The 27,676-nt window shown below is 45.8% G+C and overlaps 1 protein-coding gene across 2 annotated transcripts in view; it reads left to right on the top strand.

Annotated features, from left to right (window-relative positions):
* The window catches only part of CTIF (cap binding complex dependent translation initiation factor), a 351,658-nt gene that overhangs the window by 70,597 nt on the left and 253,385 nt on the right, over positions 1-27,676 (top strand). For both annotated transcript variants that reach the window (XM_084627673.1, XM_084627674.1), the window contains exons 2-3: positions 14,182-14,394; positions 22,181-22,264. In XM_084627673.1, the coding sequence (XP_084483799.1) occupies positions 14,215-14,394; positions 22,181-22,264 (264 nt within the window). In that variant the 5' untranslated portion in view covers positions 14,182-14,214. The remainder of the gene's footprint in view (positions 1-14,181; positions 14,395-22,180; positions 22,265-27,676) is intronic.

The raw sequence follows: 27,676 nt of genomic DNA on the forward strand, positions 1-27,676 counted from the left end.
TAGGACCAGCATTTAGTTATAACTCAGGTAAACTTCTCAGTGACAACAAGGCCATAAAGGGCTATGGAAGTGTTCAGTATGTGTTATGATTAAGGCAACGTTTTAGTCACGGGTATTTTTAGTAAAAGTCATGGGCAGGTCATGGGCTGTAAACAAAAATTCACAGCCCGTGACCTGTCCATGATTTGAACTATATACCTCTAAATAAAACTTGAGCCGCGGGCGCTCTGGGGCGGTGGCAGGCGGCCCAGGCCCCCTTCTGGTGCTGGGGGACAGGGTTGGCAGGGCTGGAAGGCTCCCTACCCGGCTCTTTACAGCTCCCCAGAAGTGGACGGCATGTCCCTGCAGCTTCTAGGGGGAGGGAAGGCCAGGGGGACTCCACGCGCTGCCCCCGCCACGAGCGCCGGCTCCGCAACTCCCATTGGCCGAGAACCACAGCCAATGGGAGCTGCAGGCAGAGGCAGTGCACAGAGCCCTCTGGCCCCTCCGCCTACGAGCTGCAGGGACATGCCGACCGCTTCCAGTGAGCCCCCACCCTGAGGTAAGTGCCGCCCCGCATCCCTACCCCAGCCCTGAGCCCCCTCCCACAACCAAACTGCTGCTGGTGCTGGCCCAGGGACTGCCCAAGCAGAGCCCTGGAGCCAGCTGCCCCAGCCTCTGCAGAAGCCATGGAGGTCACAGAAAGTCCCGGAATCCGTGACCTCCATGGCAGACATGCAGCTTTAGTTATGATTTTGTTAGAGGGTGGGTAAGCTGTCCAACATAAACCAGGCGAGGTTTATGTCCCTTTCGCCTCAGCCCCCGCCCAGCTGTGGGAGTTTAACATTTCTGTTGCACTGCCAGGCTCTTCCACCCACCTGCTAGGCAACAGCAATTATTCTGTGGCCGTGGTGGCCGTTGGTTGTTTCCACTTGGCATTCCCATATAGAAAACAGGGCTGCCTAATTGCATTCAGTTGCATGCCACCGGTTGATAAGAAATCGATGCTGATGTTCGCAACATGTTAAAACCAGTTTCTTTGCTTTCGGTGGAGCCAGTGTAAGGTTGATGATGATCTTACCATTAGCACCTGTCACTATTGCGAACATCCGAACTGTAAGCAAGCCTGGGCCCTGCCTTGGGTAGGAGCAGGGAAGCAAGCGTGCCGTGGTTTGCTTCGTACTAGGTTTGGATGACCGCCGCGTGCCAGAGTTTCGTTTGGTTGGTTATACACTGAGCTGGAGCATGGACTGGTTGCAGAAAGTCTGTCAGTGCAGGCAGAAAGACTAAGCCAATGGGAGTGCTAAGGCAGCAGCTTTTGGGCCTAATGACCAGAGAGGGCCCTTCTCTGCAGGGAGACTGATGAGCCAGCACTGTGGGCAGAAGCAGAGAAGTCCAAGTAACTCTGCTCAGACCTAGTGGGACAGAGCATCTCTTGTCACCCTGCAATGCAGCCACTCTCTGGCTGTTCTGGAAGCATCTGGGTTGCTGCAAGGTAAGCCTTTGGGAGGGACAGAAAAAGTAAAACGCAGGGACAGCCTCTGGGCTTGGAGGGGGGCTTGGGGATTTCCTTTCCCAAGGTGGGGGGAACGGGGAAATGTTTTTTAAATACCTCATGTATCTTTGTCAAAATTCACTCCATCTTAATTCTCCTGCTTTGCCTCCCCTTTTGAGTTCCCCATATGTTGTTCTCTTTCTCCCCACCCCCAGCCTTTTCCTAATTGGATTCTCTATCAGGGTTGCCAACTTTCTACTCACACAAAACCGAACACCTTTCCCCCGCCCCTTCTCTGAGGCCTGCCCCCGCTCACTCCATCCCCCCTTCCTCTGTTGCTCACTCTCTTCACCCTCACTCACTTGCTTATTTTCACTGGACTGGCTCAGGGGTGGGGTGAGGGCTCTGGCTGGGGGTGAGGGCTCCAGGGTGGGCCCAGAAATGAGGGGTTCAGGGTGCAGGATGGGGCTCTGGGCTGGGGCAGGGGGTTGGGGTGCGGGAGGGGATGAGGACTCTGGCTGGGGGTGCGGGCTCTGGCCAGGGATGTGGGATTTGGGGTGCAGGAGGGGGCTCTGGGTTGGGGCTGAGGGGTTCAGGGTGCAGGAAAGGGCTCTGGGCTGGGACACAGGGTTGGGATGCAGGAGGGGTGAGGACTCTGGTTGGGTGTGCGGACTGGGGATGAGGAGTTTGGGGTGTAGGAGGGTGCTCTGTGCTGGGACCGAGGGGTTGTGTGTGTGTGGGGGGGTTTGAGGGCTCTGGGCCGTGGCTGGGGTGAGGGGTTTGGGGTGCAGGAGGATTCTCCAGGCCGGGACTGAGAGGTTCAGAGGGTGGGAAGGGGATCAGGGCTGGGGAAGGAGGTTGGGGTGGGGGGGGAAGGAACTCAGGGGTGCAGGATCCAGACAGCGCTTACCTCCAGCAGCTCCCGGAAGCAGCGGCATGTCCCCCTCTCTGCCTCCTATACGGAGGCACAGCCGGCGGCTCTGCACGCTGCCCCATCCGCGGGCGTGGTTCCTGGCCAATAGGAGCTTTGGGGGTGGTGCTTGGGGCGAGGGCAACGTGCGGAGCCCCCTGGCTGCCCCTACGTATAGGAGCTGGCGGGTGAACATGCCGCTGCTTCCGGGAGCTGTGCAGCGCGAAGGCTAGCTGGGAGCCTGCCAGCCCTGCTGTGTGACACCTGGTCACCCTGTTCTGTGTCTTTTCCTCTTCTTCCCTTCAGCCTCCTCCAATTCTGTGCAAGCATTGAGACAGCCTTGCCTGGGATGGGAACCTGCGGCGCTTTCTCTGTCTGGCCTTGCTTATTTTCTCCTGTCCCAGCCTGGATTTTTGTGCAGCCACTCATGGGCTTGCCAGATGGTCTGGCCTCTCTTGCTGATGCTGCTTCCATGCTCCCTCTAGTGGAACACATGACCAAGCACATGCCATCTGAGCTCTCCTTATGCACATCCTATTACCAAAGGAATAAACATACTGTATAAAAACATCTTCTGTCTTTGCACTCATTCAGTAAGTATAAAGGAACCATCATAGTGTCTGCTCTTTCTGCTTACGTAGAACAAATCTCTGCTTAAATTAATGAATATTATTACTGATTTGCACTTACATAGCTTTTTTCATCCCTGTATTATTATCTGATAATGCCTTCACACAGGCCATGTGCTTCATTGACAACACTTAGAAGGCAGTTACCACTCCCAAAGAGCTTGCACCCTAAATGACTGGCATAACAGCTGGACATGGCAAGGCTCCGTGAGTCTAGAACCGAAGGTTATGGGGTCCTGGTGTCTCCACACTGCCACACAGAGTGGTATCCAATAATTACTGGAGAGTTAGGCATTACAGGATATACTGCCTGAAGAGGCCAGAGCAAAAGAAACCACTTGATTGGTCCACACGGGCTATTTAAACCAGGAAATTGGCTCAGGGAACCCTCTGAGCCAAAACCCTCTGGGGTTGCAGCGCCATTCAGGTTTGGCTGCGCCCCCCTGACTGGACCAAATCTGTGTGAGTGGAGTTGTGACCTGGCTCATGGGGTTGCCATGCCACTCACTCAAATTTGGCCTTCCCGGACTGCCATCCTGATGGCTGGGCCATACCTGAGTGGCCCTGAGACCCCAGAGGTTGCAGTGCCCAGAGCAGGGAGGGGAGCCCAGCCAGCCCCATGGGACAGGAGGCTGCCACGCGACCCTTTGAAACATTCTGGTGACCCAATTTTGGCTCCTGACCATGGGCTAAGAAACCCTGGACTAGTCCATCCCCCCCATGCTGAGGCAGGATTAAATATACTAAGACCATCCCTGGCAGGTGTTTGGCTTGCCTGTTCTTAAAAACCTGCAGTGATAGGGATAACCTCCCTAGCTAACCTGTTCCGGTGCTTAACTATCCTTTATAGTTAGAAAGTTTTTTCCAGCTGTCTAACCTGAATCTCCCCTGCTGCAGACTTCACTGAGTGCTTCTTGTCCTATTCTTGGTCGAATGTACCCCTTTATGGGTCAATTTTTTTTTTAAATGTTATAACACACTCATTTGATTGAAGTGGAGAGGGAAGCCTGATGAATACATTCTAATTTAAAGCCTGATTGAAGGCTGTTCCAAGCGAAGGGGTGCCATGGAGTAAGATCTCTTAAAGCACTTAACAGAAAGAGGGGGGCGTTTAGCATTATGATGCCTATTTTACAGATGGCAAAGCCAAAGCATAAGGAAGTTGCTGTAAATGACTTGCGCAAGTTCACACTGCAAGCCCGTGGCAGAGGCAGGACTATAATCCCAGGTCTCTTGATTCTCAGTTGGAGACACTATCCACTAGATCAGATAGAGCGTAGGGCTAGTAGCCAGCAAGTGCGATCCACATCCTTTTTCTCTGACCATTTCATTCCACAAGCTGTCATGTTGATAAGTATAACCGTGGTTTGGGTGATATTCATAATAATGGAAATAGTTCTATAGGGAAAGCTCTTCTAAAATATTTACTCATCGTATTGCCATTTATTGTATATATCTAGGGCTTGTCTACACTTACAGCACCACTGTAGTGCTAAGTGAAGATGCTACCTATGCCGATGGGAGAGCTTCTCCAGTTAGTATAGATACTCCACCTCCAGAGGCAGTAGCTATGTTGATGGGAGAAGCCCCCCCATCAAGTTAGTGCTGTCTAAAACCGGGATTAGGTCAGTGCAGTATAACTTTGTCGCTTGGGGTGTGAATTTTCCATACCATTGTGTGACTTAGTTATACTGACATAAGTTGGCAGTGTCGACCAAGGGCTTGTACACACTACCACTTACGTTGCTATAATTTACATTGCTCAGGGGTGTGAATAAGCCATCCCCCTGAATGATGTAAATTACACCGACCTTAGCAAGAGTGTGAGCAGCGCTGTGCCAGAGGGAGAGCTTCTCTTGCTGACATAGCTACCGCCTCTCACGGAGGCGGTTTTATTATGCCAATGGGAAAGCTGTCTCCCGTCGGCATAGACCATCTTCCCCAGACGTTAGTTACCACCTTTTGAAATGCAAAAAAAAAAAAGGGGCACCCACTTCCCCACAAGACAAGCCTGTTGCAACCCCAAACACAAGGCAACTCCATAACCCCTCCCAACAGCCACTTGCAGTATCTAGAGAGATAACACATATAGATAAGATTGGTAACATTGCATGTCTCCTCACTCTCATGTGACTTGGCGTGCTTGCATGTTGGTGGGCAGACAGCTGCTGTATTTTCAACAGTTTTGATCTGTTGTCGCTGAAACTGCAGAATTGGGAACACTGCATCATCTTTAGCTGGATGCAGAAACTTTTAATAGTAGATAGCCCAGAGAATTGTGGTGATAATGCAAATCTTTAAAACCATGTTAAAAAACAAAACAAAACCTGGCAGATTAAATTATTTTTCTGGCAACTGGCAAATCTGTAAAAAAACCCAGCCAGACCAGTCACGTACTGGCCAGGTGATAACCCTGCCAGATGTCTGCTGTCGTGCTTCTAGTGTAGACTAGCCCCAAACCTTAGTGTTCTACATCCTTCTGTAGCTGGTAGATGCAGCCAATATAGCAAGTATATGGTGAGTTAACTGTTGCCTGGGGCAGTGCATTGTAGTACTTCATTTATGAGAGGGGAGAGAGAAGCCAGGCATCAATACTGGGAAGAAAGCCTTTCCCGATTTAGTTGAATTGATTTAGCTGTTACTGGCTTCCTGCTGTGATGAGAGAGCCTGCCTGTCTTTAATTTTATATGCTACCAAAGGGATTGTTAAGGGGAAGGTGCTGCCAATTGAATCCCAGGATCTCAATCCCTTTTCTTTAGGGGTGGCCTGCCTGAGACAAGCTCAATGGAGTGAATTTTGAAATGGAGTGAATTTGGAATTCTTATGCCAGGAAGCAGATATCCCAGGGATTTTCATCAGATCCGCAAGCTGTTACGCATGGAATGAATGCTGTGTCAGGGGCCTGTGAAACTTTTACAGCACCAGGTTGGGGGCCCCACAGATTTGTCCGTGTGCGCGACTGTTGTTCATCAGCAATGTAAGTGTATGTGGCACTTGAAAACAGATACAAGATGTGCAAAGCAAAAATAAATAATTATGCATACAAAAAGGTCCCTGCCCAGAAGAGCTCATGTTCTGAAGGCCCAAATATGTAGTGTGGTGAACAAACCAAGACTGGTTGGCAGACATGCCTGGTACAGATGAGGTTTGTGAAGGTGATTTGAAATAGGAGAGGGAGGGCACTTGGTTGAACAATAATTGGGAAACCTGTCCAGTGAAGGATGCAGCAAAGAAGAAGGCGTGAAGCTGGAAGTGGGAGGAGACGGGGAGCAGTAAACACAGAGGCTTGAGAAAAATGTAGGAAAACATGAAGTGTCTACACTAGTGCTCTACTGCCCCCTCCCATAACGATCAGGCTAGTGTGGCACTAGTGAACTACTGCACTTATAGGTAGAGAGAGAAAACTGGGTGCTAGCAGAAGAAATTGGGAATTCCTTTACCAGAAAAAAAATCACTTTGTATAATGCAGCTCTTCCAAGCTGCATCCTGCGACCCTCTAGAACTGAAGGTTGATTCAAACAAACTGGAACTGTGTATGTAATATATATATACTTTGTGCACCTAGATAAAAATACAGATGTGGAGGCTAAAAGGGCCTTTCTGTTGGATAGGAAGACACAGGAAGACACACCTTGATATACATCAATGTCTTGCCAGATTTCCAGCCGGGGGGGGGGAATCCCATGTGAAATTGGGATGAAAAAGGGTGGGAAATGCCTCCAACTCCGCTCACTTGAGTCCTGTCTCAGTTGTGTGCCAGTAAGATCTTCCCCCATTCTTTATTCCCTCACTTATTTATCTCCTCACTCTCACATCCTTGAGGCCATATATCCTAGCCACCATCCTCACAGCTAAGGATTCTTTTGAGAGCACATCTGTAGTTTCCATTTAATAATTAGCATGAATTAGCTAGAGGCGTCACTGGTGAGAAACATGATATCTCTCTGGGCTGAGCTCCTGTTATCTGTGTCGTTCCCTCTGAGGCTCTTTTTGTTTTTAATAAGACTTGGAATCCTATTCGTGGAGCTAATGTGTGACATTGATCTACATAATGAGCCTTTTTGACAATCTGGGCACATTTGGGAACAATTCAGTAAGCATATGAAGTCCTTTAGCCAGAACTGTTCATTCTGAGCTGATTCAGAAGGATGCCAAAATTGGGCAGAAATGACAGAAGGCAGGAGTTAGATAGGTTGAGAACAGGGTTTTTTTGTTTTTTTTCTTCTTTATTTTTCTCTCAAAGTGGCTTAAAATCTGCTTCATAATTTCATAATTTGTTGGACACAGACAAAATATTAGGGGCGTGACAAAAAATGTGGCGGACAGAACCCTGCATATATAGCCTACAGAGAGGTGAGAACTCCTGTTTCTTCTCATTAATAGGCAACAGGAAAGAATACAAGTTGCACCTTAGGAGCCTGACCCAAAGCCACTGAAGTCAGTGGAAAGACTTAGTGGATTTTGAATCAGGCCCTATGAAATCAAAGACATAAGCATTCGGACCCTTTTTCTGTAAGGTATGAATGGTTGTTAGCAATTAGATCAGTGGTGGGCAACCTGTGGCCTGCGGGCTGCATACGACCCGTCAGGGTAATCTGCTGGTGGGCTGCAAGACAGTTTGTTTACATTGACAGTCCGCAGGCATGACCGCCTGCATCTCCCAGTGGCCGCGGTTCGCTGATCCTGGCCAATGGGAGCTGCGGGAAGCGGCGCAGGCTGCAGGGACATGCTGGCTGCTGCTTCCTGCAGCTCCCATTGGCCAAGAACGGCGAACTGCGGCCACTGGGAGCTGCGGGTGGCCAGGCCTGCGGACGGTCAATGTAAACAAACTGTCTCGCGGCCCGCTAGCGGATTACCGTGACGGGCCGCGAGTTGCCCACCACTGAATTAGATCATTGTCAATGTGAGTGATCCAAAGAGGCTTCCATTATTTTGTCACATGTGAATGCTGCCGTGCTTTGCAGTTGAAAATTAAGAGGCTATCGTTAGTTTGTGACTTGCATTCGCACTCAGAATTTGCTGGAGTACCGTGAGGTGGGGCAAGACAGAGTAGTGCAGTTAACCCTGTACTGTGGGTTTTATTTGTACGTTTCTCGCCACTGTATAATATGGAAATGCAGCCAACCTCCTTTCTTACTGCTTGGTTCTATTCCCATCTTTTGCTTCTGAGTTGCTGTTTGACTTTGTCCAAGTCAGTTAGGCCAACATTTTCAAATGTGTGTGCTTAAATTAGGCACCTAAATAGGTGGTCTCCTTTTCAGAGGCGTTGAGCATCTGTAGCTCTCATTGACATGGATGGAAGGTGAGAGTGCTCAGCAGCTCTGAAACTCAGGTTGTTTATTTAGGTGCTTAGCTTTAGGTGAACATTTTCAAACTTGTATACCTAAGTGGCTTTCTCAAGTCATGTATTAGTGGTAGTGGCAGAAAAAGGGGAAAGATCCCAGGCATCCAGGGTCGGGGATCTACACTAATCACTAACGCCCTGCAAATCTGCAGATATCCGCTACATATCGGCGGATATCCGTTTTATATCGGCGGATCATTTTTGCAGATCGGATGAGGATACAAATTTTGTATCCGCACAGGGCTCTACCGATCACTTAAGTAATGGTCAGTGTAAAGGCAGAAGCTTACAGTCACTGATCACTGACCTTTACTAATATTGTTGTTTCTTTGATTGAGAAAACATTAAACCTATTCCAGGATAATGGCTGGATAAGGAATTGGCATATTGGATCAGTTCAATGCTTCATCTAATACAGCGGACTTTCTCTTATAGTGCACAGTATCATATGCTTCTGAGGGCAGGTGCTTGAGTCCCCACAATGGACAAGTGTGGAATGACCTGCCCATTTCCATCCCCAGTCAGCTAGTGTGTGACGTAAGAACATAAGACCGGCCATACTGAGTTAGACCAATGGTTCTTCTAGCAGTATACAACTAATGACAGTGGCCAAGCATGAGGGTTTATATTTCTTCTTTTCTTAGCTTGTTAATAATATAACTGTGGATGTTCTCATTACCCATATAAACTTATACTCCCTTTTAGAATCCTAATATCCATGATATCTTGTGGCAGTGTGTTCCACGGGCTAGATAATAAGACAGAAACTATCATATTGCTTCTATATAAATCCATATTACACCCACATGTTGAATACTTCATGCAGATCTGGTCACCCTATCTCCAAAAAGATACATTGGAATTGGAAAAGGTAATGAAAAGGACAACAAAAATGATTAGGGGTATGGAACAGCTTCCATATGAGGAGAGATTAATAAGACTAGGACTTTTCAGCTTGGAAAAGAGTCAACTAAAGGGGTCTATAAAGTCATGACTGGTGTGAAGAAAGTAAATAAGGAAGTGTTATTTACTCCTCATAACACAAGCACTAGGGGTCACCAAATGAAATTAACAGGCAGCAGGTTTAAAACAAACCAAAGGAAGTATTTCTTCACACAACTCGCAGTCAACCTGTGGAACTCTGACCCAGAAAATGTTGTGAAGGGCCAGACTAGAACAGTGTTCAAAAAAGAACTGGATAAGTTCATGGAGGATAGGCCAGGATGGGCAGGGATGCAAACCCATGATCTGAAGTGTCCCTAGCCTCTGTTTACCAGAAGCTGGGAATGGGTGAAGGGGGATGAAACACTTGAAGGTTATCTGTTCTGTTCATTTCCTTTGACGCACCTGGCATTGGCCACTGTCGGAAGAGAGGATACTGGGCTAGATGGACCATTGGTCTAACCCAGTATGGCTGTTCCTATATTCTTATGTGGAATAAAGAGAAAGAACTGGAAGTCTTAGTACAGACGCTAAATTATGACTTAATTGGAATCACAGAGTCTTGATGGGATAAGTCTGATGACTGGAATATTGTTATAGAGGGGTATAGCTTGTTGACGAAGGACAGGGAGGGTAAAAAGGGTAGAGGTGTTGCATTATACATCAAGAATATATATACTTGTTCTGAGGATCCAGAAGGAGATGGGAGGTAGATCAGTTGAGAGTCTCTGGGTAAACAGAAAAGGGGTAAAAAAAAGGGGTGATATCATAGTACGGGTCTATGGCAGATCAACAAATTAGGAAAAGGAGGTGGATGAGGCATTTCTAGAATAACAGAAATATCCATAACACAAGACCTGGTAATAATGGGGGACTGTAACTACCCAGACATCTGTTGGAAAAATAATACAGCAAAACACAAAATGTCCAATGAGTTCTTAAAATATATTGGGGCAGCTTTTTGTTCCAGAAAGAGGGAGGAAATAAGGAGGGGGACAGCCATTTTAGACTTGATTCTGACCAATGGGGTGAAATTAGTAACAAATCTGAAGGTGGAAGGCAATTTGGCTGAAAGTGATCATGAAATGATAGATTTCATGATTCTAAGGAAAGGAAGGCGTGAGAACAGAAGAATAAGGACAATGGACTTCAAAAAAGCAGACTTCTACAAACTCAGAGAACTGGTCGGTAAGGTCATGTGGGAAGAAAATCTAAGGGTTAAAAGTAGCTCAGGAGAGCTGGCAGTTTCTGAAAGAGACAATATTAAAGGCACAGCTGCAAGGGAAGGATAGGAAGAATAGTAAGAGGCTAATATGGCTCCATCAGGAGCTCTTTAATGACCTTGAAAGTAAATTTTAAAAACCTACAAAAAGTGGAAAAATGGCCAAATTGCTAGGGAGGAGTACAAAAGAATGGCACAAACATGAAGGGACAAAATCAGAAAGGCTGAGTCGCAAAATGAGTTACATCTATCAAGGGCCATAAAAGGCAATAAGAAGAGGTTCTTTAAATACATTAAGAGCAGGAGAAAGATGGAGAAAAGTGTAGGTCCTCTACTTAACAGAGAAGGAGAGCTAATAACCGATGACATCAAGAAGGCTGAGGTGTTTCATATCTATTTTGCTTCACACTTTGCTAGAAAGGTTAACGGTGTCCAGATACTCAACACAATTAATATTAATAACAAGGGGGAAGGAACACAACCTAAAATAGGGAAAAACCAGGTTAAACAATATTTAGGTAAGTTTGATGTATTCAAGTCAGGAGGGCCTGATGGAATTCATCCTCAGGTTTGTATTGAAATCGCTGAAGGAATCTTGGCACCTTTAGCAATTATCTTTGAGAACTCATGGAGGATGGGTAAAGGTCCAGAAGATTGGAGATGGGCAAACATAATACCTCTCTTTATACAGGGGAATGAAGAGGACCCGGGGAATAATAGACTAGTCAGTCTAACTTCCATACCTGGAAAGATACTGGAATAAATTATTGAATAATCAGTTTGTGAGCACCTGGAGGATAAGAGTTATAAGGAATAGCCAGCATGGATTTGTCAAGAACAAATTTTGCCAAACTAACTCAATTTCTTTTGTTGACAGGGTTACCAGTCTAGTGAATAGGATGAAACAGTAGATGTGATATATCTTGATTTGTAGTAAGGCTTTTGACACAGTTTCACATGACATTCTCATAAGCAAACTAGGGAAATAGGATCTAGATAAATTCATTATAAAGTTGGTGCACAACTGCTTGAAAGACCATTCTCAGAGCATAGTTATCAATGGTTTGCTAACAAAGTGGGAGGACATATCTAGTGAGGTTCTGCAGGGGTCTTTCCTGAGTCTGGCACTATTCAATATTTAAATTAATGATTTGGATGATGGAGTAGAGAGTATGCTTATAACATTTGCATATGACACCAAACTATGAAATGCTACAAGCACTTTGGAGGACAGGATTATAATTCAAAATGATCTTCATAAATTGAAAAATTTGTCTGAAATAAGATGAAATTCAATACAGACATGCAAAGTACTACACTTAGGGAAAAAAATCAAAAGCACAATTACAAAATGAGGAATGACTAGCTAGATGATAGTACTGCTGAAAAGGATCTCAGGGTTACAGTGAACCACAAATTGCGTATGAGTGATATAACAATGTGATGCAGTTGTGAAAAAAGCTAATCTACTTCTGGGCGTGTAGTAACAGAAGAGTCGCATGTAAGACATGGAAGGTAATTGGCCTGCTCTATTTGGCACTGGTGAGGCCTCTGCTGGAGTACTGGAAAACTGTTTTGGATACCACACTTTAAAAAGGACGTGGACAAGTTGAAAAGAGTCTAGAGGAGAGCAACAAAAATTATAAAAAGTTTAGAAAGCCTGACCTCTAAGGAAAGATTGAAAGAATTTCGCATGTTTAATCTAGAGAAATGACAGCTGAGGGGGGGACATGATAGTATTCAAATATGTAAAAGGTTGCCAAAAAGAGGTTGGTGATCAACTGTTCTCCATGTCCACTGAGGATAGAACAAGAAGTAATTGGCTTAGTTTGCAGCGTGGGAGATTTAGGTTATATATTAGGTTATATAAACTTCCTAATTATAAGAGTAATTAAACACTGGAACATATTACTTAGGGAGGTTGTGAAATCCCCATCACTGGATGATTTTAAGAACAGTTTAGACAAATGCTTGTCAGGGATGGTCTAGTCTGCCTCAGCATGGGGGGAGGGGAAGACTAAAGGACCTCTTGAGGTCCCTTCCGGCCCTGCATTTCTATGATTCTATCCTATATGGCAAATCTTGTTTCTATCACAAAGATGGACTTAAAGGCAAGGATGCAGGGCATTTCTCTGTGTGGAAATGAGAGGCTGTGAAATCAACAACTCCTTCAGAGCAGATTTATCTGCTGTCTAGAAATCAGCAAACTCAGGAATGATTTTATGAATAAGTAGCACCAACCTCAAATTAAATCCACAGTTTCCTCATGGGACCTTCAAGTCAGGCTGCGACTGGAGGTGCACTGTACAATGGGATAAATATATGGTATGCCCCATCGTGTATAACATGAAGGCTTGATTTGTGAGCAGAGCTAAGTGTCCTGAACTTCCATTAACTTCACCATTCAGTGCCATTCCAGCACAGGCTAGGAACAAAACTATCACCACCAATGAACAAGGTTTTATGTGTAAAGGGGATTGTGTGTTCTTTCTCTGGAGACAGCAATAAATTGCTTACCTCCTAGTGCAGCTCTGGTGTGTAAGTTCAGACTGAGACTAATGAGATCCAAACCACCCACTGCTTTCCCCTGTGGTTTCCAGCAAATGGGCTCATGAAGAAATTGGTTTTTTTTTCCCCTCTAATAATTAAATTTTTAGCTACCAACAACATGCAAAATAGAACCCATGTTGACCTTTCTGTTCCGTTGCACTCACCACATCTTTGACCATCTCCTGGCTGTTCCACTTGCCGTCACAGATGCTGAGGTAGCATTTTGTTTTCTACCACTATACTATAGATTCCTTTAATTATGTATGCTCCCCCGGGACTCCTCACATTCCTGTGTGTCGTTCCCAGCTGTGACCTGGTGCCATGTTGTCCATTTGTCAGCAGTACAACTAGAATAGTAATGAATGTGCTCTTCATCACTTCAGCTGTACTGTACATAGACCCTTATAGGAGAAGGTGCTGTAATGACAAGTTTGAACTTAAACCTTTGTCAGCATTTCTTTCTTTGGATCTGGGTAATACATTATTGACTAGATTGTGCCAGACAGGCACAGAGGGGTGACTATGTTTTCAGCTTTCCGGTAGGGAAGAAAAAAAAAAGCATTTCTAGCCTTTTTCCTTCACTTTCTTTGTTCTGTATTGAAATTTATAATTGTCACTGCTTCGCCTTTCTAGCAGTCCTTGTTTGGTACTGGTTCAGTGCTGCAAAGAGCAGTTTCAGGCCAGTGTATCTTTCACTGCTAGGTTATGGAGAATAGCATTCTGGATCTTCTGCTTTAGAACATGTGTGTCTGCCACTCGAGTTTTTGTGAAGGAAAGATTTGAGTAGCATTAAGGCTTACGTTCTCTTTTAGCCCTGCTGTTGGAAGTTCGTGTAACTGTAAACACAGGAGCATTCAACAGAAGGCACTGTACTCACTAACCAGTATATTGGGGCTTTGGTACATTGCTTCTGTAACTGGACTTCTTTTTGTACTTAATAGGTGTTCTGAAATATGAAGGCGCATGCTTGTGACTGTCACCTAAGGGAGAATGCAGTGTGTGTGTGTGTTACATGTGTTTGTGAGTGTGTATGTAAAGTATTTTGCTTGTCAGACTTGTGGCTTTATGCAGCAGACAAGGAATTAATTTGTATTTTCTCTCTTTTCCCAGGCCCCCTCCATTCTCAGTTCCTTCCCTGGAGTGATGGAAAGCTCCTCTGTGGCCTCTGCCTCCTCTGAGGCAGGGAGTAGCCGATCTCAGGAAATCGAAGAGCTGGAGAGGTTCATTGACAGCTACGTCCTTGAGTACCAAGTCCAAGGTCTGCTGACCGACAAAACGGAAGGGGACGGGGAGAGTGAGAAAACGCAGTCCAACATCTCGCAGGTTAGTGCAGCTGAACATGAGGAGTTAAACCAAGATGCGGGGTCACCATGAAATGGTGTCCTGCTCTCTAAGAGATGGGCTGTTGGGTTGGATACATATTATGTGCATTTAGCTAAGTGGGCATCTACAGATCTTGGCAGTGAAGGGTGTGGGGGATAGTGCACTGGCAGATTCTTGCTCCTTGAGATGGCTAGTAAAGATCTTTTGTCAATTACATTCTTCAGCAGAGGTTCCCAAAATAGCCCTAATGTTTTAGCTTCTGTAGAAACACCTCTGAGTTTCAATTTGAAGAGAAATTCTGTCTTCTCATAAATATCAGCTCTCAGGGCACAAAGGGCTGGAGTTTCTGCTCTGATGAACTGGGGCTGGGAATTGCTGCTCCTACTGGTGGGAGGAAGAAGAAAATCTGTGCGCATGGAAGATAGAGTGGAGAGCTGGCTTCTGTGGCTCAGATCAGCAATCTGCTGCTCTGATGGAGTTGTTAGGAAGGAGTGACTGCTCTGTACTGCAAGTGGGTGCTTTGTTAGATTACAGAGGGGGCCAAGAGAGTGATACTTTTGCAAGGAACTATGCAATTCCCTTCCCGCCCCTACTCATTGCACCACCAGCAAAAACACAGCGACCCACGCCCCGTATGGACTATTTTGTCTTGACCTGTCTGAATGGGATGTGTTGCAGTAACACTGGCTGAGGGATATTAAGCTTGGCAGAGGTGCTGACTTTCTATTGTGCCGGGGGGTGCTCGGCCCCTGCTCCGCCCCAGATCCTGTCCCCGCTTCACCCCTTCCCCCAAAGCCCAACCCTTCCTCTTCCTGCCGCTGCTCCACCCCCGCCCCACCTCTTTCTTTCCCATCCTGTTCTGCCCCCTCCCCGGAGCGTGCCCCGCCTTTGCTCCTCCCCTTTCCCCCTCCCAGTGCATCCTGCACACCGCTGAACAGCTGATCACAGCAGGTGGGGAGAGCTGGGGGGAGGGGGCGGAGCTGATTGGGGGGGCTGCTGGTGGTTGCTCAGCTCCCACCTTTCTTTTTCCCCGTGGGCGCTCCAGCCCGGGAGCACCCCCGGAGTCAGCACCCCTGAAGTGTGGTGATGTGTTGAGCAATTGAAAAGTGCTTGTTAGAACCTAAAGACCTGTGCTGCATTGATTCTAAGGGTAGCTCCCACTGATATTTGGAGCACACTGATTCATGATCAAATGCAGCACATGGCCCAGAAACCTCCATAAATGGATGCGTATGGCTGCTGCTCATTCATTGACCTGCGGGCTTATTGCAAAATTGCCATTTTTTGCTAAAAGACACCTGATATATTTCTGGTTTGGAAGGGTGCAAAGGCCCAGGAGAGAAGGATTGTCTAAGGGAGGAATGGTTTGGGGTTGTCAGTGGAAGGGGTACAACTAGAAATAAAACTAGAAAGTTACATACTAGGGATGTAATTTTTAAAATGGACAATTTGGGCTGAACGTCATAAAAAACGAGAGCTGTCTCCTGAGCGAAATTGTTGGTTTGTGCTACCTTGGGCTAGGCGCATTCCGAACATGTAAAATGGTAGAGATACGTTTGAGAGGAAGGATGGTCCAGTGGTTAGGGCGCTAGACTAGACCTGGGTTCAAGTCCTTGCTGTGTCACAGGCTACCTGTATAGCCTTGGGCAAATCACTCTGTGTCTCAGTTCCCAATCTGTACAATGGGAACAGTAGCACTTCACTGCCTCACAGGGATGCTGTGTGAATAAATGCTTGAGAGATTGTGAGGCGCTCAGATGCTCTAGAGAGAGGGCCTATGTAAGTACTTAAGACAGTACACAGATGCAGTCCCTGCCCCTAAGGCCATATCTTTAACTATTGGTACTGCCCTCAATTTAATTTAAAACTGAAAATGGATTTAAGCATCCAGTTTCATACCTAGGTTTGGAGCTGGATATTGAATACACCAAGGTCAAGGTGTGTTTGAGTCCCTTTCTTTGTTACAGTCATCATTTTTGTATTGCAGTAGCTCCTAGGAGCCCCTGTCATGGACCGGGACCCCATTGTGCTAGGCGCTGTACAAACAGAACAAAAAGACAGTCTGTGTGCCAAACATGATTTATTTAAAAATAATCCTTTTGGATGCATGGGAGAGTGTACTGTCAGGAGAAATCCCACCCTGGCAGAGGGATGGAATAGAAGACACATTCCAATCTTTAACTGCTCTGATTTCTGTGAGCCTTCCAGTCATCATAGAAAGACTTGGTCTTGTTGTTCCACTCTGTGCATTTGTTTGCTTCCATGATTGACTTTTCTTTCTGTAGCTTGTATTTAGCTTTTCTGCTGTGCCTGAGGCCATGGTGGCTACTCACATCGAAACCCAAAGTGCAGCAGGAGTCAGGGTGGAAGGGTTTTGTTTTGGTTGTGTGTCCATGCCTCTCACAGTGAGGTCACTAGAAGTCCTGAATCACCAGGGGACCAGTCTTATTTAATATTTTCATTCATGATCTTGGCATGAAAAGTGGGAGTGTGCTAATAAAATTTGCAGATGATGCAGAGTTGGAAAGTATTGCCAATATGGAGAAGGACTGGAATATCCTACAAGAAGATCTGGAGGACCTTGAAAACTGGAATAATAGAAATGGGATGAAATGTAATAGTGCAAGGTTATGCATTTAGGGACTAATAACCAGAATTTTTGCTATAAACTGGGAGCATATCAATTGGAAGAGACAGAGGAGGAGAAAGACCTGGGTGTATTGGTCGATCACAGGATGTCTCTGAGCTGCCAATATGATGCAGCCCTGAAAAAGACTAATCCACTCCTGGGATGCATCAGGCGAGGTATTTCCAGTAGAGAGAGGGATGTGTTATTACCATTATATAAGGCATCATCTGGAATACTGTGTGCAGTTTTGGTCTCCCATGTTTAAGAAAGATGAATTCAAATGGGAACAGGTGCAGAGAAGGGCTACTAGGATGATCAGAGGAATGGAAAAGCTACCTTATGAGAGGAGACTAAAGGACCTTGGCATGTTTAGCCTAACCAAACAAAGGCTGAGTGGAGGTATGATTGCTCTGTATAAACACATCAGGATAAATACCAGGGAGGGAGTGGAGTTATTTAAGTTAAGTTCCAATGTTGACATGAGAACAAATGGATATAAACTGGCCATCAACAAGTTTAGGCTTGAAATTAGATGTAGGTTTCTAACCACTGGAGGAGTAAGGTTCTGGAACAGCCTTCCAAGGAGAGCAGTGGGGGCAAAAAACCTAACTGGCTTCAAGACTGAGCTTGATAAGTTTATGGAGGGGATGGTATGATGAAACTGCCTACAATGGCATGTGGCCCATCTGCAACTGCTAGTAGTGAATATCTCCATGGCCAGAGATGGGCACTAGATGGGGAAGGCTCTGAGTTACTACAGAGAATTCTTTCTCAGGTGTCTGGCTGGTGGGTCTTGCCAACATGCCCATGATCTAACTCAGAGGTGGGCACACTATGGCCCGCGGGCCACATCCAGCCCGCAGGGCCCCTGAGCTCCTGGCTGGGGAGGCTAGCCACCGGCCCCTCCCCTGCTGTTCCCCACCCCGCAGCCTCAGCTCACTGCGCTGCCAGCGCTCTGGCTTGCCACTCCTGCTGGGCAGCGCGGCGGTGTGGCTGGGTCCGGCACGGTAAGGGGACAGGGAGCAGTGGGGGTTGGATGGTTTGGGGGGGGGGAGCAGTCAGGGGACAAGGAGCAGGGAGTGGTTGGATAGGCGTGGGAGTCCCGTGGGCCTGTCAGGGGGTGGGGGTATGGATACGGGTCGGGGCAGTCAGGGGAACAAGGAGCAGGGTGGATTGGATAGGGCAAGGGGTTCCAGAGGGGGCAGTTAGGAGCAGGGGGTCCCGGGAGGGGGTGGTCAGCGGACAAGGAGCAAGGGAAGTTGGATGGGTCGGGGATTCTGAGGGGGGCAGTCAAGGGGCGGGAAGTGGGAGGGGGCAGATAGGGGGCAGTGGCCCGGCTGTTTGGGGCGGCACAGCCTTTTCTACCTGGCCCTCCATATAGTTTTGCAACCCCGATGTGGCCCTCGGGCCAAAAAGTTTGCCCATCCCTGATCTAACTGCTCACCATATTTGGGATTAGGAAGGAATTTTCCCTCAGGTCAGGTTGGCAGAGACCCGGGTGGGTTTTCACCTATGGGCGCAGGTCACTTGCGATTGAAACTAATGTAAATGTTGGATTCTCTGTAACGTGAAGACATATAATCATGATTTGAGGACGTCAGTAACTCAGCCAGATGTTTTGGGTCTATTACAGGAGTGGGTGGGTGAGGTTCTGTAGCCTGTGATATGCAGGAGATCAGACTACTTGATCACAAATGGCCCTTTCTGGCCTTAAAGTCTGGGTCTTTTTCCAGTTTTCCACGTCTTCAAAGGATGTGCAGGCTTCCCATCCTGGTGGAGGTTCAGGAAGCGATTTAGTAACGTATTGGGCGTTTGTAGTTCGGTTTGCCAGCTTGTCTCACAGAATAGTCTGTGTCGGTAGTGAACCGACAGTGAAAGCAATATTTGTGCTGCTGCATTTTATAGGAGGGGCTGCTTTTGCAGAGATGTGATCTTGGAAGTCAAATGGCTTTCAAACACCAATAAAAAGACAGCTCTCTCTCTCCGCGTGGAAGTGCCTTGTAAAGAGCCCTGCTGTGGTGACAGCCCAGAGAGACTTGTTTCCTTTGTGACTGATGTTGGATCATGAGTGAATAACAGCAAGGGACCATGCACTGGGAGGTGCATTGGCATTTTCCTGCTCAGAATGCAATGCAGGGAGCAGGGATGGCAGAGCTGCTCTAGAGACTTCCTTACACCCCTAATCTGTCCCATCGAGTTGAGCTGGGTTGGGTTGGGCTGGGAGTTGGTCACTTTTAACTATAGTTTCAAAGAGGAACATAGGGTTGGTTAGATTCTGCATCTTGTTCTGCTTTTACATGGTGGCTATCACGTTATATCCTGGGGGAAGATATGTGCAGAAACCAAGCCAGTGACAATTGTAGGCCCAGTGGCTCAGAAGGAAGCAGCTGTTCTGTCAACAGGAAAAATCAGGAGAATGAGGGTTGACATACCAAAATAACTCAAAGTGAACTGACCTGATGAGAAAGGCCTTGATGACTGTTATAGAGGGACTTGGGCAAATGTGCCCAGGGAGACAGTTCCATAGAGAGGAGGTGGTCTGTGAACTGAGAAGGCCCCACCTTGAGCCAGATGTGCTCAAGGACCATTATGAAGGATATGATTGTGAAATGATTCTGTGTTGTAGCCAGCAGTGAAAGGAGGTCGGGGAGAATAGGAGCTTGAATTTCCTCCCTGTGTCCTGTCGCTGTTTCACTTATGAAACAATATCCAATAAGCACCAGCCGTGGCTCTGAATGAGGACTGGAGTTTTTAATAATGGACAGTATAAGAGCTCAGATCTCCACAGGTTTCAATGTAAAGGAGGCATTTGTCCATAGCACCTCGTATTCACAAAACTATTCATGGCTCCTTAGACCACCCAAGCAATAGGCTCCACTATGTTATATGGGCAGCATCTGTAGACGGGGAAGGAGAGAAGCAGAATGGGGCTGTGGTGCAGCTTCACGAGAATGACTGAGCGTGCTTGGGAGCCCAAGGAGGAGGATTCGTCTATTGACTTAGCTACTGCCTCTCAAGGGGTTGAATTTACTGTAGTGATGGAAAAAACCCTTCCATCACTTTAGCAAGCATCTACACTACTGCGGCATACGTGCAGCACAACCATGGTAGCACTTGTAGTGTAGACATAGCCTTAGACTATATTTTTGGGCAAGTCACTTGTACTCTCTGTGCCTCAATTCTCAATGAGTTTAATAATGTTTTCCTTCCCAACAGAGGTATTGTGAGGGTAAATTCATTCACTGACATGTCTGAAGTGCTCAGATAGTACAGTGATGGAGGATATTTACTATAAGTCCCTAGAAAGGGGAGGAAGTGTTAAATGCTACTGTGTATCATGAATTGGCTCTAGTCTCCATTTCCTTACCCTAGCCCTTGAAGTCCTACAGCAGTGGCATTTCTGCCAGTGGGGCACTTGGGATGCTGCTCCAGTCAGAAGAAAACAAGAGAGAATAAAGTGAGAGTAAAATAAATGTAACTTCTGCTTAATTTGTGCCAGGACTTGGCAGTTCATAGCCCCGGCACCTCTCGGCTTGGCAGTTCATAGCCCCGGTAACTCTGGGCTTGCTGCATCAGTTATGAATGTAAAAAAATTGCTTGAGCCCCAGCACCTAATTGCTTGAGCCCCAGCAGTATGCCGCTTGCAGCTGTTAATATAACAGAATAGCTGTCCCATAAGACAGGTTTCAGAGTAGCAGCCGTGTTAGTCTGTATCCGCAAAAAGAAAAGGCATCTGATGAAGTGAGCTGTAGCTCACGAAAGCTTATGCTCAAATAAATTGGTTAGTCTCTAAGGTGCCACAAGTCCTCCTTTTCTTTGTCCCATAAAGGTATTCATTCCAGGGCTGCTGTTTCTGTGCCTCAGATTGCTAAGGGGATACATGCATAATTCCAGCAGAAGGTTTTCCAGTAAATCAGTAACAAGACTTCACTGAAATGTTGAACAGCCACAGCAGTGCCCTTAATAAATAAGCACAGGCACAGTTAAGGTCAATTATAATAACCTACCTAAAATGTTGACCAGGTGTTGCCACTGCCAGGAGGGTGAGATCTTATATACAGGTCACTTTTGAAGTGGCTGTTTCTAATATTGGCCCTTCATGTTTTGTGGCCTTGTCCTCATCAATCCTTAAATGGTCAGATTAATTCCTGTTTCTACTTGTGTGGAATTCACTTACTCCTTGCTTTGTGCATCAGCCTCTGTGATGTCATCAGCAGAGTAAATAGCTCTAGAATAACATTTACCTCAAGTTGGAGCAGCAGAGAGAGCTCAGTAATGGGGCAGGGTAACAATTTTCCATCCCAACTGTTCTTTGACAGAAAATTGGGTTTTTCATGAAACGTGTCTAGTTTCAGCAGAAAACGCCAGGTTTTCTTTGAAAAAACAAATGCTCCAAAACTTAAGTACTTCAGTTTGGATATCATGCTCTGGTGCCTCATGAGAAGTCATAGTTCAGTTTTCTCATGTTCACGTTATCTGCTATGGGTTGGTCTTCCCACCTGGGCTACATCTCTTATGATGCACTACTGCAAGATACTCGCTGGGGCCAATCATCTCTCACCATGAGGGGAGACCACTGTTCATCATGGCAGATGTAGTCCAGTCAAGTAACTTGGCCTGTAGAGAAGAATGGGAGCACGAGGCACCACGGCAGCATTTTTGGATCAAAATATCTCAATTTTCAGCTGAAATATTCTGTTTTTTTATTTTTTGCTGAAAAGTCAACTTTTTTATGGAAAATTTCCTTTTTTTTTTCTTTTTTCATTTTTGGCAAAAGATTTTTCATGAAAAAAGTGCATTTTCTGATCAGCAGTGTCTTTTGTGAACAGTCCCTCTTGCCAAACATGAACACATCAGTACCGTAGAGTTTCCTTGGGTTCCAAGAACATAGAATATCAGAGTTAGAAGGGACCTCAGGAGGTCATCTAGTGCAACCCTCTGCTCAAAGCAGGACCAATCCTCAATTTTTGCCCCAGATCCCTATATGGCCCCCTCAAGGATTGAACTCACAATCCTGGGTTTAGCAGGCCAATGCTCAAACCACTGAGCTATCCCTCCCCCCAGTCTGATGGTGTTTTGCTAGATGCAGGGGTTTGATTTGACAGTTTTCCCAACTTAGCTATTATTTTACACAATGCCTTTCTATCCTTTTTGCAGTGGACAGCGGATTGTAGTGAGCAGCTGGATGACAGCTGTTCCTCATCGAGAGGAAAGGGCTTACCGTCTCACGAACACAATCAGGTAGGGAACGTGCTTAGCTCTTCCTGTCAAAGCTCTTGCTCTTTTAACTCAGGGTCACTGAGCCTTGGTGTTGTCAGCATTCACTTTCCTAGAGGTAAGAGATGATTCCTGGAGTCTGCGGTGACTCCTCAGTTAAGGAGGAGGAATAGCAGTGGAAGCAGATAGTGAGAATTGAATATGGAGGTTCCCAGATCCTTGGAAGAAGAGCTTTTGGGCTATAATGACTTAGATAGGCCAGGACACTAGCTCCTTTGAGCATTGTACCTCCCTTAGCACTCGTACAGGAGCTGTACTGTACCACTTGGTCATTGTTGATTGGTGTATTATCAGGCTTGAAATGAAGCTTTAGACTTTGCGTTCTGAATCCTGGAAACTAGACATGGGAAAGACCTATTGAATCATCTAGTCCATCCAGTAGCAAGGGAAGATTATGTGTTTGGTGTGTAGGTGTGGGTGGAGTAGGAGGCATGGATTTCATTTCTTATCACTATCCAGTCTGAAATTCTGTTTCATCCCTCTTCTCCACCTAAGGCAGCCGAGACCTTATCTTTTCACCCGCCCTGAAATAAATAGTCGATCAGGAAAAGCCAACCTTTCCTCTCCTAGCAAAAACCACTGTCAACGGAAAAGCTCCCCACTTGAAGACAGACCATTTTAAACAGAAATATATTTCTGTCCAGCAAAGGGCAGAGAGGGCTTGGAGGGTGCTGTTGATTCATGGAGAGCTTTTTAAGAAAAGCCCCGTGAGATAGCAACTCACAGTGTCAAAGTCAGATTGAATATGTGAACTAAAATTCAGGTATGGGAGTCTTGTGTACAGCATGTTTCAGAGTAAGAGCCGTGTTAGTCTGTATTCGCAAAAAGAAAAGGAGTACTTGTGGCACCTTAGAGACTAACCAATTTATTGCATGCTTTGTATGTATAAAAAGATCTTCTACACTTTCCACAGTATGCATCCGATGAAGTGAGCTGTAGCTCACGAAAGCTTATGCTCAAATAAATTGGTTAGTCTCTAAGTTGCCACAAGTCCTCCTTTTCTTTTTGTGTACAGCATGTGAAAGTATGTGCCAGCTGATATGTTTACTGCAATGTAAGGATCGTGTTCTAGGAAGAAAGAAGAGACTGAGTTAAATATCCATGTGGGCGAAGTCTGTGGAGGTTAGATCACAAACCCATCATAGCCATGTGTTGTAAAGTAGATGCACTAGTGAAAACAGAGTACAAGGTGGGGGGAGGGATAGCTCAGTGGTTTGAGCATTGGCCTGCTAAACCTAGGGTTGAGAGTTCAATCCTTGAAGGGGCCATTTAGGAATCTGGGGTAAAAATTGGGGATTGGTCCTGCTTTGAGCAGGGGGTTGGACTAGATGACCTCCTGAGGTCCCTTCCAACCCTGATATTCTATGATCTGTGTATACAGTGAACAGGAGGGTAAAGTTCCGTACTGGCACACACATGGTTTCCTGCCTATTACTTTCCTTCCTCACTTATGTGAGAGGGCCCAAGACTGAGGCAGCAGAAGAGTTTAATAAGTAGCTCCAGAGAGAGCATGTCCCACTAGTCAGGGCTTCTGAAGCAAAATGTTGCAGTGCTGGAAGTAGCAGCATTCTTTCTATTTTGGCATATGGATAAATCAGCACTCCCATCTCCTGCTGGCAGTTCCCCCTGGGCATCACTCATCACCAGCCAAAACAGGAAAGCAGGTCGTCTCGGAACCGTGGCAGCTGTTGTGGGACTGGAGCATTTTACAGTGGTACGGTGTAAAATGAGCTCGGTACGTGAATTGCAAGAACACTATGAACAAAGCGTCTGGAAAATAAGAGCTGAGGTTGAATTCATAATTTAAAAAAAAAAAAGAATTCTCCAGCGTCAGCCAATTCTGTCTTAGCCACTAGTTACCAAACTGTGCTCAACAGGGCGCTGGGGGGTGATTCTCTGGTTACTGTCTGGTGATGTGGTGGTGGCTCTTTTCAGCTCTTTCTACAGGTATTCGAGCTGTGAACGAGGAGCTAACCGAGCTTTATCCATTAGGGGCTGGAAGGATTGGGAACAGAGCCACTCTGTGCTGCTATTTAGACAGAAAGATCTGAGGCAGCTGGGAAACCTATTCAGGGGAAGGGCACGAGAAGCACATGCATAGGATGACAGCAGACCACGTGTCAGCAAACCTGTTCAGGAAGAAGAGTTGGTAGAGGGAGAGGAAATGAGCAAAGTAAAACCTTTTTCAGTCAAGACTTTTTACTGAATTCAGGACAGTTAAAGGGATGTTTTCATGTGGACACTTTCATGTCCCTTTGACTGTCATGTGCAGAGGTTTGTAATAATCACCATTTGGAGCTTGCACAGTTGCCAGTGTAGGGGTAGGTGCTGGGGGCCTGTATGAATGGGAGGTGCCCGCAAGACACATCTCAGTAACAAGCCATGGTCCATGCTATCAGAAAGCTTGAGACACCCTGCTCTAACAGCAACCTGCACATGAAATTGTGTGTTGAGCACTGCATTGAGATGCAGAGCTATTTCTATTCTGTGTCCCTGTCTTGTCGCTGCTTCTTCCCAAACAGATCTGTATGATCTGGCCTTCTCACTCTCCACAGTGCTATAATTGTCTCCAACAGCCCACATCGTCACCTGTCCTCAGGATGGAAATTCCCATTTACATTCAGTTCTGGTGCTTGGATAGTCTCGATGATGGATGTTCTAGAAAAGCCTAAGAAAAATAGATACGCAAACCTACGTAAGAAAGGAAGATAAAACCCTGTCCCAAAGAGCTTTGTGATGCATAGCTCCACACCAGTCAGGAAGGAGTTAAAGAGTGGGCCACCAAAAGGGAGGATCCCTGCTTAGTGCAGGGTAGCACTCTGAAGGAGCAGGACTGCAGCTCAGAGCTCACTGACCCCCAGAAGAAGGGGTTGGTGACTGGAGAAACAGCTAGAGAGCTTGGCTGGATAGGACCACTCACCATTGAAAAGGGCTGGTACTTTTTTCTTTTGTTTGCTTTGGCTTCCTGATGGCCTAGGGCTCTCTTTTTTGTGGGCTGTAGGAGTAAGTGTCTTTTTGTTTGTATTACTTTAACTGTCCCATGCAGGGGCTCAGAGACCTCGAGCAGCACAGCTAGAGGGTTGTGCCCTGGACTCCAAGACAGAAGCAGTGTCCACCCCGTCCCCAGGGGAGTGCTAGAGTATTATAGTCTACTACAAGCTTACAGTGTGAAAGGAGACACTGTTCAGAGACTCAGCTACAGACACTTATTAAATCGAACTTATTAAACTGAAGGTGGTAAACATAACTATAGATTCAATATATGGTAGCTTTGATCTCTTTCCTTCTGGACTCTGTGAAATATTCAACAGTGATTCCTTAGTGAGATTTCCCTCCCCCCCACCTTTGAATCTGCTCTGAATGCTAACTCAGCCAGCTGCTTGAAATTCTGATTCAGGTCTTGCTGATTTCATTAAGCCTACTTGGATTGCTCAGAATATTAACAGGTTACTATTTTCTTATTCAAGAGTGTCTCAGGTTGGTTTCCCAAGCAGACTAATAGCAACCGGCTTGTCTGGTTCAGCTGATGGGCTGACATGAAGGGCTGCGGGTAGAGTGGAGGTCAGTATAAGGAATGCATTTCTTTTTCAAATTGGTCATCACAAACAGCGTTCATCTGACTTGTGTTTGGCATTTTTCGGGGAAGCGGTAAAGCTTTTTGATCTCGTCCAACAACGATCTTGTTTTGTATAAACAAATAACGTTCACATATGTCCAAGTTGTCCTTTTTGATCTGCTTCTCACTATTTTGGGTTCTCTCCCAGCCTGCATCAGAGCTAATAATTATCCCGCTCCCCATTCAGTTTGCTTTAAATATCAGTGACAAATTTTTCCTGGCACTGAAAAGGATCTGCCCGCTATTGTTCTTCCTTCCCTGTCAACAATCATCTCTTTATTACTGAGTTATCCTTAGAAAACTCTTGGTGAGGGTTGTGCTCCACTTACAGATGTTGGTTGTTGATTTTTACATGTAACTTTCAACATTTTAAACAGATTCATTCTTAAAATGTTGGTTTTAAATGTGAAATACAAATCACTATTAAAGCTGGCCATTAAATGTTTATTTCCCACAAAAAATGTTGATATTAACATTGAAATTTCTCTGAAACTTTTGGAGGGGTTTGTTGAAATACTGAAAAAAATCCGTTTTCTTCCAAGTTTTTTTCATTTTCAAAAAACCTTGTTGAAAATGGGCTCTCTTACTGCAAATTCCATTTTGATAGAAATGCCTTATTTTGGTTGAAAAAGCCCATTTTGAGCTAAGTATTTAGACGAGCTTTAGTCTCTATGCAAATGTGTGTTTGTAAACTGTTTTATCCTGTGTGCTGGGATCTTGTTAGACCTCAGGAGCAAGAAGGGTCTGACCTGGTAGGAAACCCTGAAGGAAAACCGAGGGTAGTGTAAGGTGTGTTTATGCAATAGGTGGCTCTCTTCCCTCTGAGTCAGTAGCAATTCAGAGCCAGATTTTCAAAGTTTTTTTGGTGCCTAAAGATGCAGGGGTCTAGAGGAGTTTTCAAAAGTGCCAAAAGCGGGTTAGGCACCTGAGTCCCTGAAAATTCTAATAGACATTTAACAACATCTTTAGGTACCTAAATATCTTTTGAAAATCTGACCCCCCCGGTGCTTCCAGGGGGGCAGTATACTTCTGGCAGTGCTTTTAAGAGGCCTGATTCTCCATTGCTGTGCGTCTTGTGTAATCTCTGTGCAAAATGATTGTAAAACAGTCGTGTGTGTGTGTGTGGAGAGTTCTAAGTTGGTATCATCTTGCACCCAGCTTGCATGCCTTCTGCACAGATGTAAGTGACAACTCAGGGTGTAAGGCAGTGGCAAATCTGGCCTAAGGTTCTTCCCGCTTATGATCATTAAAGAGCTTAGTAACATTTTCAAGTTAACTCCTGGTGTGCTCAATCAGATAATTGCATTCTGCTTATCTAAAATTCTCCCTGCAGTTTCAGTTGAATACAGCATTTGCTTCCTGACCTAGTTTGCTGCATGTTTCTGTGCCCTGCTAAACAGTATTTGAGTGGTGATCTCCTTATAGAGTCTGTATAGCACTTTGTGAGCCTCTGGGGTGAAAACCACTATATCACTGTATGTAAAATATCATCTTTGTGACACATTTCCAATGTAAATGAGGAAAGATTAGATAATTGAATAATTTTAATCTTTTTCAGTTGGAAAAAAAATGTAAAGAAAAGGCCTGCTGGGAAAATTATATAAAACACTTTATTTGTATTCCCCTGGTGAGGACTGTTGCAAATAGGAATCTCTTTGATGTATTTTTGAGAGGAATTCATTAAGTAGAAAGGCTTCTGAAAATGTATGTATTTTAAAAAAGTCCAGCAGAGATGTTCACACATGAAAGGACTGGTAACT

The sequence above is a fragment of the Lepidochelys olivacea genome, assembly GCF_965140295.1.
Source record: "Lepidochelys olivacea isolate rLepOli2 genome assembly, chromosome: 5".
Lineage (NCBI taxonomy): Eukaryota > Metazoa > Chordata > Testudines > Cheloniidae > Lepidochelys > Lepidochelys olivacea.